The 14767-nt window shown below is 50.5% G+C and overlaps 1 protein-coding gene across 1 annotated transcript; it reads left to right on the top strand.

Moving 5' to 3' along the window:
* Nucleotide 1: 1 nt before the first annotated feature.
* On the top strand, nt 2-14014 carry DNAJB13 (DnaJ heat shock protein family (Hsp40) member B13; the record flags this gene model as incomplete). Its single annotated transcript, XM_082843746.1, has 8 exons — nt 2-69; nt 5122-5225; nt 6299-6460; nt 9683-9840; nt 10879-10992; nt 12089-12202; nt 13190-13266; nt 13861-14014. The coding sequence occupies 8 exons, from the start codon at nt 2-4 to the stop codon at nt 14012-14014; spliced, it is 951 nt and encodes a 316-aa protein (XP_082699872.1).
* Between the last annotated feature and the right edge of the window lie 753 nt (nt 14015-14767).

Raw genomic sequence — 14767 nt, 5'->3', positions numbered from 1 at the left:
CATGGGCCAGGATTATTACTCTGTGCTCCAGATCACTCGCAATTCAGAAGATGCCCAGATCAAGAATGCGTGAGTGGGGCCAGGAGCGAGGCTTTTGGGTTGTGCTGGGACAGGCCCACCCTCATCTCTTCCAAACTGAGCTTTCCTGCACAGCTTAGGGCAGGCAAGGTAGACCTTGTTCCTTTTCTTGCTTCTTGCACACCGACTTCCTGGCTTTGGGCTGGGTCAGGGTTCCCAATCCATCATCCCTTACTCTCTATGCCCTGTCTGCTCTCCTGGGTACCCTGGTTTTCCTAGCAATAAAATGGGAACAAAGGAGACTTTTACTTAAAAATTGGAGACCCAAAGTATTGTGAACAGGAGAGTGACCTGACCAGATGGATGTATTACATATTTTATTCTGGCTGTCCACGTGGGGTTTTGGCATTGAATAAATTACATCTCTGAATAGTTCCATCAAGTCTTGGGGACTTTGTGGTGTGTCTAAGACAGGAATCAGCACATTTTTCTGAAAAAATATTTTTTGACGAATATTTACTGAGCGCCTACTTATATGGGTTCGGTGCAATCTCAGCAGCTACAGATATCGTGAATCAGACATGTGCAGCTTAACTTTGTTGGTGGATACAGATGTTGAATAAGTCACAGCAAGCTTGATGAATGTTACAAAAAGGGGCATACAGGGCATGTGGAAGCTATCTTGGAAGGAAAGAGACCCCTTCAGGAGCTGTCATGATAATCAAGGCAAAAGATGAGGCTTGAAGCAGGGCAGTGGGCTGGAGAGAGAAGAGAGAATGGACTTAGCTATAAATTGGATCATTGTAGGGTAAAGAAGAAAGGGAGGAATCTAGGACAATTTAATTAATTAAGGTTGTATGATAATAGCTACACTTATTGAATTGTGCAGATGCTGTTCTGAGAACCTTCCATCATTATTTCACTTAATCCTCACAACAGCCCTGAGAGGTAGGTACCATTATTATCCCAAGGCTATGTGCCTAGTAACCGGCAGAGCCAGTATTCAGATACCTTGCCTGCTCTAATTGCCTACCATGGGCCAAGTCCCATAGGGGATCTCAGTGGGGTAAGTGGAGAGAGTCTACAGTGTGGCTGGCGAAACAAGACACAAACTCGTTAATCAATTAGAGAACAATTCGGGACAGTGTGTGATGTCACCCACTGTTCATAGCATTTCATTGGCCAGTGAGACCTGTCTAGGGAAAGGTCACGAGGAGTGAGGGCAGTTGGAATGCAGAAAGATAAGCCCAACTTAAGCACTGGAAAGAGCCAGGTCTGAACCTAGGTTCTCCTATCTGCTAGCTGTGTGACCTGGGAAAATTGCTTAACCTTTCTGAGCCTCAGTTTTCCCATCTCTTAAAAAAAATAAAATGAAAAATAAGAATTGTTGTGGTATTGAAATAGAATTATATGAGATAATGAGCATGAAGATGCCCAGCAATCATTTGCGTCTGAAACCATGTCTTATAAAGTGTGATTAAAAGAACCATATATGTTCCAAACAACAGTCCTTAACCTTTCTCCCCTGAAACAACTCTTTTTTTAAAAAATTATTTATTTATTTATTTATTTATTTTTGGCTGCATTGGGTCTTCATTGCTGAACGTGGGTTTTCTCTAGTTGTGGCGAGCGGGGGCTACTCTTCATTGCGGTGCGCGGGCTTCTCATTGCGGTGGCTTCTCTTGTTGCAGAGCACGGGCTCTAGGCACGTGGACTTCAGTAGTTGTGGCATGCAGACTCACTAGTTTGGCTCCCGGGCTCTAGAGCGCAGGCTCAGTAGTTGTGGCGCACGGGCTTAGTTGCTCCACGGCATGTGGAATCTTCCTGGACCAGGGCTCAAAGCCATGTCCCCTGCGTTGGCAGGCGGATTCTTAACCACTGCGCCACCAGGGAAGTCCCCCTGAAACAACTCTTAAGGCATGAGTCACATGTTTGACACACTCTTCCATGGGAGCACCTAGATTTTGACCCCTCCCCCACAAAAAGGCTAAACTTATATAATGAAGACAAGCACCACGATGATTCATAATCGCCCAGCTATTAACTTCTCACTCATTCATCCGAGGCTGCCACATCTGGGCTGTGACTTCGCCCCTTTCTCTCCCACTCAGGAAAGCAGGTGAATGAGAGTGATGTTACTGCAGAGCTTAAAACCACTCAAGTTTATATGGAAAACTGAACTCTTCTCAAACTTCCTTACTTTTACTCACTGTTAGAGTTTTCCTGCAATTCTCAACACCTGACTACGACCTTTGTAATTGAGAAGGGCTGGTTTAGAAGTCTCAGGGAGGGTGTGAAAATTGCCTTCAAGTCTGTCAAGGTAGACAGAGCAGATTCTGTCTGTAAGGCCCCCCAGGGCAGAGCCAGGACCAGGACCCTCGTGGATGGAGGCAGAGTCGCAGGACAGCAGACCCAGCTCAGTAAGAGAAAGCTTTGCCTAAAAGTCAGACTGGCCCCATAGTGAAATGGGCTGCCTTGTGGGACAGTGATTTCACAACGTTTACTCACTGCACTTGGTGCTAGGCACTGAGGACACAGAGAACTGGACACGACAACTGGAGGGTCTCACAGGCTGGTGGGAGAGACAGATCCGTCGAACAACTGAAGCACCACGTGCTAAGTATGAGGATCAAAGGCACTTGGGGATGTGGGAAAGGGTATCTAATCTAGACTGGAAGCTAGTCAGGGAAGACATCCTGGAGGAGTTGACCCCTGAGTTGAATGTGGAAAGATGAATAAATATTTGCCAGGAGGAGATGAAAGGAGCTGGAGAGGGGTGAGCATTCCAGGTAAAGGGAGGAGAATGTCAAAGCCATGAGCAGTGCAGAGTGTGGAGCTTGGAGCCTGGAGAGAAGGACAGGAGAGGTCGTGGGAGCAGGGAGGGAGAGCTGTGAGTGAGAAGGGCAGAGAGAGAAGCGGAAGTTGAATCTCAGAGACATTTGAATTTTATGCTGAAGACAAAGGGGGAACCAGTAAAGGGTTCAGGCAGGAGAGTGACTTGGTCAGGGAGCATTTTAAAAACATCAAATTAACAAAAGAGAGAGAGAGATCAAAGTGGTGGCAGCACACAGAATAGACTGGAGAGGGGGAAACTGGAAACAGGAAGACATGGTTCTGCAATGGTTGTAGGGATGAAGCAGCAGCAAGAAAACATTATTTAGAAGGAAAAGCTGATGTGCCTCGGTGACTGATGGGATGGGGGTGGAGGGGACGAAGGAGAACTTGGAGTGGAAATACTCAGCTTTTCCGCTTCAGGGTCTGGACAAATGGGGAAAAGTTTAGGGATTGAAAATGTGTGCACGTTTGGGCTCATTGAGGTTGTGGGGCCCGTGAGACACTGGAGAGGAGGTACCGAGTAGGCAGCTAGGTACAGAGGTCTGGAGCCAAGGGAGCGAACTGGTTTGAGATAGAGATTTGGGAATCATCAGCGTGTAGCTGGTGCTCAAAGCCGTCGGCCAGCTAAGCTTGTCCACGGAGTGTGTATGGAGTGGAGTAAGAAGCACGGCAGAGCTCTGGGGTCACTGGCATGGAAGGTGTGAGCAGGGCGGACCGTGTGTGGGACCACATGTGTACTGAGTGACTGAGGAGGCTGTGCGGATGCCCTCCTTTTGCTCCTGCAGACCCCCGCCCCACCTTTCTGCACCCTGCTCTCTGCTCTGGGAGACTGGCCCATATGAACTGCATCAGCAGACCTCCTGGCCCTCAGGCTTCCAGATGCATCCTGCAAAAGGAGCACAAGGCAGGAGATTGGGAGGGAGGAGAGTGGGGCAGGGGTATTTATTCCCAGCTCCCTTCTTATGGGATCTCTTCAGGTTGGCTATGGCCCTGAATCAAAGATCACAGCTTTCACCAAGGCCCTGTCCACACACTCTCTCCTGTGGGATTTCAGTAACCTCTCCCTCCCCTCACTGCTACAGGCTCATGGGTGGTCAGGACACCTCAGGACTCATAGCCTCAAGGGACTGTGCTGTCCCTTGTGGTTTCCTGCCCCACCTCTCACACCTTGGTGTGTGGTCCATTATTAAACTCTCCACAAATCTCCAGCTTGTGCCACGTCTTTCCTCCTGAGATATAATGATACAGATCCCCAGATGCTGCAGGTGTGGCATCACTGTGCAGTGGGATTGGGCAGACACATAAATGGGGGAAAGAGGGACTTCCCTGGTTGTCCAGTGGTTAAGAATCCACCTTCCAATGCAGGGGATGCGGGTTTGATCCCTGGTCGGGGAACTAAGATCCCACATGCTGCGAGGCAATTAAGCCCACGTGCTGCAACTGCTGAGCCCGCGCACTCTGGAACCTGCACGCCACAACTAGAGAGAAGCCTGAGCGCTGCAACAAAAGATCCTGCATGCCGCAGCGAAGATCCCACATGCCACAACTAAGACCTGCCTGACACAGGCAAATAAATAAACAAACAAATAAATAAACAAAAAAGAAATAGGGGAAAGAATGAGCACAGAGGGGCAGACAGCGAGAGGACCTGATCTGTGCTGAGTGCCTCTCTGTAGCAGGCCCACTGACACCTTATTTTATCTAATCTTCCCAAGAAGCCTGTGTGTCAGTTCAGACACCAAGACAGAATTAGATGTGCAAGAAGTGTTTGAGGGAAACAACTGTGAGGATGAAGCGGGACTAGGAATGTGCCAGGGAGCCTTCACACCATAGTGCAGGTCTGATGCTTGTGAAAGGCAAGAGGGAAGGAAGGGTTGGGTAGGGAGGGCTCTGGCGTCATCCAGAGAAAATCTCAGCCAGGCTGATGGGGAGGCCTCAAGCAGAGGTTGGGCATTGGAGGAGGCCTGGGTCCTGTAGGGCTGGCCCAGCACTTATACCCCAACAAGCATAGGCATAGGTTGGGAGCCGCTTGGGGCCAGTGCAGCCTCAGCACAAACGGCCAGTGGGGCAGCTCCTGGGACTGTCAGTCAACCATGCTCCCGACACTGGGTTCTCTTCCAGGGGATCTGAGTGTTGCGCCTCCCTGGCCACCACAGCCCTGATTTATAGCTGGAACATCAAAGCTCCGAGAGACCACCAGGCAGCAGACAGCAGAGCCAGCTCTGAACCTTGGTCTGTGCCTCAGGATATTAACCCTCCTCGCTCTAGGTACCGGAAACTTGCCCTTAAGAACCACCCGTTGAGGTCCACTGAGCCATCCGCAGCGGAGGCATTCAGGCAAATAGCGGAGGCCTACGATGTGCTGAGCGACCGTGAGTGATTGGAACTGAGCATGGAGGGCGACTTCTCTGTCTCGCGTCTCTGTTAACATCATCCTCATGTCTCTGAGCATTGGGCTTTCTGAGGGGGCCCAGCAGAGAGTAAGCATTCCTCTTCCCTGCCCAGAATCTAAACAAATTGAGAAAGGAAACATAATGAACTGCCTTTCTCAGTAGACACAAGCTAAGGTGGAGGACATGGTGTGGAGAGCCCCCAGATTAGGCTGACATGCTCCGCTAGTCTCAGCAGTGCAGGACCTGGGGCAGGGCCTCCCCCCCCTCCCCGCCCCACATGCCCCATGCCCCACCCATCCCCTGCAGGACTGCAGAGTGAGATGCTTGCTGCCCAGGAAAGAAGGCTAAGGCTGAGGCAGACACGCCCGGTTATTCCCTGATTACCAAGAAGCTAAATCTCCATCTCCTCAAGGACAGCATATGTACAAAGGGACAGAGAGGGGTCTGTGATTAGGAAATCTCTCTCCTATGGAAAACTGAAGCCTAGGGAAAGAGATCCCCCGCCCCTGCCCGAAGCAGTGCCCACATGGGTTCCCTAAGGGCTTGCCCTGGAGACTGTAATCATTGATACTGTGCAGAAGAATGGCCAGAAGATCACTGATGTTTCTCCAGCCCCAAGTTTTCAGGACTTCGGACTCTAAGATTTCAAAGCTCTAGAATTTGGAAGCTCTAGAATTCTTACATCCTACAATCTCAAGGCTCTAGGATTCTATTTACCCCACAAAAGACAGTAGCTGTGATGACTGAGTTAAGCCAAACCCCAGGATGATAGCCCGACCCTCAGTCTCTCACTGTCTTCTCCAATCCCCACCCCTCCCCCAGCAAGTTTCAGTCTTTGTCATCTCTCCTCTGGGCTATGGGATCATACCTAGGTCCACCCAAGATGAAATGAAATCCCTAACTTCTAGAGTCGGCCAGACAGCAGGCACCTTAGAAATAAGGCTCTTTTCGCCCCGCCCCTTCCTCTCTGCCCCATATCCTTCTGCTTCCCAGCCCTCCAGCTCTCTTAGCCCCTATGCTGGATCCCTCCTCAAGGTGACACATATCCACAGCTGTGAAAAGAGGCATCTATGACAAGTTCGGAGAGGAAGGCCTGAAGGGCGGAATTCCTGTGGAGTTTGGATCGCAGACCCCGTGGACAACTGGTTACGTCTTCCACGGCAACCCGGAAAAGGTTTTCCATGAGTTCTTCGGGGGAGATAACCCCTTTAATGGTAAGAGGTCCTGCCTGCCCCGTTGCCTTACTGGGAAGGACATAGCTATAGAAGATGCTTTTCTCTGAGTAGTTTTGTTTACTTTAAGAAATATATATAGTCCATGGTAAAAAAAAAAATTATTGTAAAAGAAATTCCAGTCCTCCATTCCTTCCCCAGAAGCAGCCACTCACTGTTAACAGTTTTGTATCCTTCTAGAAATATTCTATGGATTTATGAGCTTATATTTATTTTTACATAGCCTTTTATTTTGTGAAGGAAATGGGACCACATTATATACACTGATTTTTTTTCACTTATATCTTGGAGATTATCTTATTATATTATAAACAGATCTACTTTATTCATTTTAATGGCTGCATAAGATTTCAACGTACAAGCGTGTGTTAGTGAGATGAATACAGGGATGGATGTGTGAATGATCCCAGGTTTGAGGCAAACTGACAAAGAGTTGATTTCCAAGGCTCCGAATCATCATGCAAGGACAGTTCACCTTCAGACCTGTCTTCCTTCCTGGCTCCAGTTAAGCAACTCACAGAGCCTAGATTTTCATTGCCTGGCTGCCCCAGCCCCTTCTCCCCGGCTATACTACAGCTTGTCTGCATTTCAAAGCTTACCTCTTCCTCTTCTCCACATTGATATGTTAAGTGGGCTACAGCCTGCTCAGAGGCCCCGCCTACTGTGCATTGCCTTCACCTGTCTGCCAGAGGAAGCTGAGTTTATAAACTCCAGGTGAAACTGGAAAAGCAAGGGACTTGGAGTCAGAGGGCCTGTTTCAAATCCATGCACCACTGCTTATGAGCTGTGTGATCCTGGACAAATCTCTTCACCTCTCTGAAACCTCAGCTTCCTCATTGTTAAACAGCTAGTTCCTCACAGGTCATAATCAAATGAGATGATCTTTATGAAAATGGGCTTTGGAGTCAGAAAAATGCCGTACAATGGGCCTATCTCTCCCAGGGACAGGTGCATGGAGAAGAAGCTGTTCAGGGGAGTGAAACCAGAGCTTACAGGGGTATTGCTCATTAGGGAAGGTCAAATTCATGGTATGGGGGTCCCTCAGGCAGTTCCCAGGAGTTATACTGCTGTAGTGCTTCACCCTAGGGATTCTTGTGTCCCATCTCCCTGCAGAATTGAGGGGCTTGGCTTCCTGTGACCTGGCTTTTGGAGTGTCTGAGACCTGGCACACCATAGGCGCTGGGAGAACAAATGAATTCAACCATGCAAGAGGGGACCCGGTAATTCACAGGCCTCTTGATGACCCATCACATCTTTTTCTTTTTGAATTTTATTTTATTTTTTATACAGCAGGTTCTTATTAGTTATCTGTTTTATACATATTAGTGTATATATGTCAATCCCAATCTCCCAATTCATCACACCACCACCACCCACCACTTTCCCCCCTTGGTGTCCATACGTTTGTTCTCTACATCTGTGTTATGACTCATCACATCTTAAGGCGCACCTTAAGATGACACCACCTTGCCCTCCCTAGCCTAAGGTCATTCTAGCCTGCAAAGTTCTTTCTGTGACACTAACCAGGAGGGGCAGAGTACAGGAAATCTTAATTATGATAGTGACGCCTGCAGTTTACAAAGGGCTTCATTAAGCTTAGTGGTTAAGGGCACAGGTTCTGTAGTCAAATCCTCCTGGGTTCACATCCCAACTCTAATACCACTAGCTGTGGCACTGTGAGCATTTTGTTTGACCTCTCTGGGCCAATAAGATAATATCGCAGAGTTGAGAACAGCACCTGACACGTAGTAAGCTCTCAGCAAGTTTTGTTTTTAGTTATTTTTTTTAAAGATTTTGTTTTGATGTGGACCATTTTTAAAGTCTTTATTGAATTTGTTACAATATTGCTTCTGTTTTATTTTTTTGGTTTTGGTTTTTTGGTTGCGAGGCACGTGGGATCTTAGCTCCCCGACCAGAGATCGAACTGGCACTCCCTGCATTGCAAGGCAAAGTCTTAGCCACTGAACCACCAGGGAGGTCCCTCTGAGCTAGTTTTAGTTCATCATCATCTTGTTATCTGATCCTAATGGTGGAAGGCAGGTCAAGCATGTTACCCCATCCCACAGACTGAGAAACTGAAGCCCAGACGATTGCAGTGCACCTCAAGGGCAGGGGCTCTTTGCACTAGGATGGAAGGTGGGGCAGCAAGAGGGGTTATGGGTGTAGAGCTGGGAAGGGCCAGAAGAAGTTGAGGAAAGAGGAGTTTGGAAACATGTTGGTGACATCTCTAATTTGTTAGGGATTAACCCTGTCTCTCCCCATCTCAGCTGCTGACTTCATAGAAATTTGAGCCCGGGGTCTCTAGTGGTCTTGGGCTGGGCTGAACAGGGAGGACAATGGAGCCTGGGGAAGGGTAGGGAGGACTGGCATGCTGTGACCCTCCACAAAAGCTAACAGCACATCATTTCTGGCACTACCAGCTACTGCCACCAGAGGACACTCCTGTCTCCTCTGAGGCAGCCTGAGTTGAGGAGTACTTCCCCAGAGGTAGGGGTGGGCTGGGGGAGGGAGGTAGGGAAGTGTGGGTGAAGGGAGTCCAAAGGGGGGGATGAAGCAGTAGTAGAGGGCATGAAGAGATGGTAATCCTTGGATCGACAGTTGAGGATGTTACTGAGTCCAAGCTTCTACTGCTCGCTGCAGGACAGGCCAATAAATTGAGAGATGAGTTGTTGGGGGCAAGGAATAGCGACTATATTTGAAAAGGCAGCAAACCAAGAAGATGTGGACTCATGTCCCAAAGAACCATCTTGCCTGAGTTAGAATTCAGGCTTCCTTTATACCAAAAGGGGAGGGGGTAAAGTCACATTTCCTAGCTCCCCGTCAGACTCAGGAGGGGAGGTGTTAATTTCCTCCTCCCTGCAGTCATTCACAGGTGAGCCTGGTCAGGATGTTTTCTGTGAGCTAAACAAGGGTATTTTAGCTTAATGCTCATTACCTGGGAGGTAGGGTTCCCAGAGATGGGCCATTACGTATAATTTAAGCTTATAGGTAACATCTGTTTAGTGATTAACTTGTAATAGAATACAAAGGTTCTTCCCTATTACAAGGGCAGCTCGTTGGCCCGGCCAAACAGTCTGAGTCTGCGAGGTGGGAATGGGAGTCTGGGTATTACGCTTGGGGACTGAAGAGGTGGGGGGATTGGCTATGAATCCGAGTTTCTGGACACAATTTCTCCTACTCCTCGCCTCTCCCCACCTCCTGCAGAGTTTTTTGATGCAGAAGGAAATGAGGTAGACTTGAATTTTGGGGGACTCCGGGGCCGAGGGGTCAAGAAACAGGACCCCCCAATCGAACGAGACTTCTACCTATCCCTGGAGGACTTATTCTTTGGCTGCACCAAGAAAATTAAGATCTCCCGAAGGGTGAGTACTTGGGAGCCACCTTCTATCCCCTCCAACCCTACTGGTTACCTCCTCCCTGACCCTAACTGGAGACCTCAGGTATGGTCTCTCACAGAATCATGGAATCTTAGATTTGGAGATGGTAGAATTCTAAAATCTGAAGTTTGGAAGGGACAATTGAGGGTATTAGCCTGGTTCTTTCCTAGTGCAGGAATCCCCTCTGTGTGCTTCTAACTGGGACAAGCTCTTTCCGTTCTTCTCAGTTCAGCCCCATCCCTGAGGGAAGAGGGAGGGCTGTGGGTGGGAGGAGTCTCCTGTGAATTCTGCTCTCTGGGCATTACCAGACCATACCCTCTGGGTTTCATCTGGGTGTCTGCCTCATGAGTAAGAAGGAGCTGTGTGGGCATGGGGGGTGGGCTGGGGGACAGTTCCCCAGGGGACTGGTTGAAGAAGACCCTCAGTGCCCCAGGGTCCAGACCCTGCATTGGCCCTGTCCCATGGTCCAGCCCTGTGCTAGGCACATGAGCAAGGCCACCTCACACCTCTGCCCAACAGAGGAGATGCCAGCTGTAGCCATGCTTTCCACAGATGGCACCCATCTGGGTACGTGACTGCAGAATAGATGGATGACATAACAGAGGAAAGCTTTGGGTGAGGCTGAGATATGTTGCTCTCTGTGATCTTTCTCCCTTTGGGATTAAGAGACCTGCTAGAAGCTCAGGGCCAAAGCCTCTGGGGTGGGAGAGGAAGTGAGTGCGTGTTCACCGTGTCTGTTAGAAGCCAGGGCCTCGTAATTTCTAGGGCTGGAGTTGTGGCCTTGATCGACTCATGGTGACTGCTTGGCACCTCAGGCCCTAACCCCATGACACGCCCTGCCATCCTGGAATCATAAGCTCTTGGTTCCAGTGGAATAGGGTGGGAGTGGGGATGGCTCAGGGCAAGTTCTCCCCATTGCTAGAGAACTGAGCTGAGCACAGATCCCATGGAGCATCCCTCACGTGTGTAAAGGCCAGCTGGGAAATCCTGAGCAAATCTCCCTCCCCTGTCATCTCACTACAGGTGCTGAATGAGGATGGGTACTTCTCTACCATCATGGACAAGATCCTCACGATTGACGTGAAGCCTGGTTGGAGGCAGGGCACACGTATCACCTTCGAGAAGGAAGGGGACCAGGTGAGAAGAAGGGAAGCTGCCTAGGGACAGTCACATGGGTTCATTCGGTGGAAAGACTGAGGGGGAAGGAGGCAGTGCTTTTTCTTGCCCCTATGAGCCCTGGTCTGGAAGGGAGACCGGTCTGCAGCGTGGGTGAGCTGATCCCTAATGTCCCTTCCGAGGGACAAAGCCTTGCACAATGCCTCGGGGATTGGGTAGCCCAGGGTTTCTCCCCATTTTGCAGAGTGAGAAACTGAGGCCTAGAGAGGGAAGGGACTTTCCCTGGGCAAGAGCACCGGAGCTGAAAGGAGAATCCAGTCCTAACATCAGTGTTCTTCCTGATTTTCTTTAGTGTTTCTCTGAGTAAAGCCCAACTATAGGAGCTACACAGAAACCATTTATTTATAATAATTTTAAATTAAATACTTACTTAAATAAAAATGTAAAATTATTGTCCAAGGCATGCTGAATCCTCAAGTCCTGAGAAGAGGCAGGATGATGGTGTCTTTAGAGCCAGAGAAATGAATTCCTCTGCCTGTACTTCTTGCCCCCTTTCTCACTTATGAAACACCTACTTTTGAAAAACCCACTTCAAGACCCAGCTCCAATGCTCTGGGCATCCTTCCCTGACCTCCCCTCTGGGTCAGCGCCTCTCTGAGCTCCCGCCTCTGTGTTCCCTTTATCACATTCTTGAGCCTGCTGAGGATTCACTGTGTGCCTGTTTCCTCCACTAGACTGGAAGCCCTTGGGGGTGGTGGCCAGTCTGATCCCTCTGTCCCCAGTGCCCAGAAGAGACCCAGCAGAGTTCTGGAACTTAATGAAGCTTGGCAGGATAGACTTGCAGGCAGTTCTCTGTCCCCAGGACAGTGTTCTGCCCTTCAGCTGCGTGCATCTCCTTGGGCTGCTCAGTAGAGGACAGTGATGGGGGTAGAGCAGGATTCTTCGGGGTAGGCTTCTCAGAGGAGGGGCTATGAAGCCAGACTGGAAAGGCCTTTCCAGAAAACCTGGTCTAATCTCCTCATTGTTCAGAGGAAGACATGGGGACAATAGAGGCAGAAACTTGGCCAAAGTCACACAGCCAATTAGGCCTTGTCATCCCTTGGTTCACCCTGCCCAGGGTCCCAACATCATCCCAGCCGATATCATCTTCATCGTAAAGGAGAAGCTACACCCTCGCTTCCGCAGGGAGAACGACAACCTCATTTTTGTGAACTCCATTCCCTTGGGCAAGGTGAGTGGGTAAAGTGGAGGAACAAGGGGTGGGCAGATCAGAGCGAGACCCCCCCACCCCTGGGAGGCCCCGAGGCAAGCAGGCTTCACTCCCCTCTCCCCCTGGTGCATGGCGCAGGCCTTCAGAACGTGATAAGTGCCACACAAAACCTTTGTGACCGTCTTCACTCCTGAGTGTGAGTGGCCCCTCTGCGCCCTCACAACCCAAGCAAGAAATTGGGCACCGGCCTAGACTTTGCCGCCCTTCCCCGACCCCACCTGCGGTCAGGCACTAAGTCCTGTTAATTCCACCTCCACATCTCTTTCCACTTGGTCCACTTCTGTTCAGCCCCACTGTCCAGGTCTGTGCACCTGGGTGTATGCAGCAGCCCTCTCAGTGGCCTTCCTGCCTTTCTTCTCATCTCCTTCAGGCACTTCCCCACCAGGGTCTTTCCACAAAGTCATCTGACCCTGCCACACTCCTGTCTAAACATCTTTGTATGGCATTCAAGGCCCTCTGCTGTCTGGCCTCTGCTGATCTCATCCCCTGCACTCCAGCCACTGCCACTTAGAGCTCCTGCCCACTGGGTGCATTCTTTTTCACACCCTCGTTCTCTTGCTTATGCTGGGCCCTCTGCCTGGAGTGCTGTCTGCCCACCTTGTCTAACTGGCAGGCTCCTCCTCACCCTTTAAGGCCCTCATCAGCTGCTACCACCACTATGGAGCCCTCCTGCCCCAGCCCAGAATGGTTCAGTGGACCCGCCACCTTGGCTCCCACCGACCCCTTTACTTCCCTCTGTCATAACATGTATCAACATCACTCTTATCTCCCAGACTGTGAACTCCTTGAGGGCAGGTGGTAGCCCGGCTCACTCACCTATTAGTCCTTGAACATCCTTCTGTCTCCAGTGCGTAGGGCCTGGCACTGAATAGTCTCATAAAGTGCCTTCTAAAGAGAATGGACATGGGGGCCTCCCCCACTCCCACCTTTGGCCTTAATGTCCCCTAGGCTCTGACCTGCTGCACCGTGGAGGTGAAGACCCTAGATGACCGTCTGCTCAAAATCCCCATCAATGACATCGTCCAGTGAGTCCATCTGCTTGGGCCCCAATACGCAGAAGGGCTGCCTGGTCCTTAGAGGGTGTGTTGGACAGGCTGGCCTGGTATAGTTGTTCAGGTTGTACCCAGCACAAAGGGGTGAGAGAGACTGAAATCCAGCCCCCTCTCTGGCTAAGCTGCGGGCCGCATTCACTTGGCAAATGAAGTGCCTTTTTCTAACTTGCATGAAGCCATTGTGGAGGCCAGAGGCCCCCTGTGTTGGGAAATCCTTGTTGCCTTCATCCTCTAGAAGTTCTAGAGTTCTGAGTTGCATCTCCTAAGCCCTTTCCCAAGCAAGGCCCTCTGCATGGGAAGCTCAGCAGCCCAGCACTCCCCCACCCCAACCCAGGGTCTGCTGCTTGTCCTGTTTCCCATGTAAAATGGGATTCCTGGAATCCACCATCAGAGCCTCAGTGTAAACCGTTTTCAGGGAACAAGTTGTCTGGAACAAGCCAGTCTCCTCTCCCCTCCCACTGGTTCTAGAAGCTGCTGACTGCCCCACGCCTGAGGTTTTCTGGGCAGGGGCGGGTGTGCTGCTCTGGGGTGCCCTCTGAGCCCCCTTCTTTCATCTTCCCGTCTCAGCCCCAGGTACTTCAAGAAGGTGCCAGGTGAGGGGATGCCGTTGCCAGAGGACCCCACCAAGAAGGGGGACCTCTTCATTTTCTTTGACATCCAGTTCCCCACCTGCCTCACACCCCAGAAGAAGCAGATGCTGCGCCAGGCGTTGCTGACATAACTCTGGTGGGCTGGGGACTGGAGCAGGGGGAAGAGAAGGCTAGCTGGTCCTGACCCCACCCCTACCCCCAGCACGGGGTGTGCACGGGAGCCAGGCCACTGCACAGGCATGACGTGAGGACCGATGGCATGGGATTTTAAACTGATACAATAAAGTGTTATTTCCTATCCTCCAGCTACACCCAAGAGAGTGTGTGTTGGAGGGAGAAGAGCTTCATACAGCCGTTCTTGTGGAGCAGAGGGAAGGGCAGGGCTCAAGAAGCTGAGGACCTGGGACCCTGTCCTGGCTGTGTGAGCCTGGCCAGGTCCCTGAGGGTTCAGAGCCTCTGTGCTCCCACCTTGATAGCGTGGGGCAATGCTACATCGTCTCTGAGGGTCCCCAGCTCTATTTCTCATGACACACGATCTTTGGAAGGGCAGTCTCTAGTGTGATATAGTCACATTGTACTCAGGAAAGCAAAGCACAAAGAGAACAAAACCCTTGTCTCAGGTCACACAGGGCTCAGTGGCAAAGCTGTCATCAGAATCTTGAAGGCCACTTCCCACAGCCTCACTCTGCTTCGATTAGAGGCAGCATGAGGGACACAAGTGCTGGAAATGGCTTTGGTTTCTGCCTGGCCTGGGCTGCCTCTAGGCAGGTCTTAGAACTGGGCTCTGCTCCCAGTCCTGCCGCTAACCCTTTGGATGTTACTCTCCATCTTGTTAGTGAAGCAGAACCCATAACCCTCCTCAGGCAGCTCACTGGTGCGAAAGT

Source organism: Leucopleurus acutus (assembly GCF_964270905.1).
Source record: "Leucopleurus acutus genome assembly, chromosome: 8".
Classification (NCBI taxonomy): domain Eukaryota; kingdom Metazoa; phylum Chordata; class Mammalia; order Artiodactyla; family Delphinidae; genus Leucopleurus; species Leucopleurus acutus.
The sequence above is the reverse complement of the archived record's forward strand: the minus strand, read 5'-3'. Positions and strand labels throughout refer to the sequence as shown.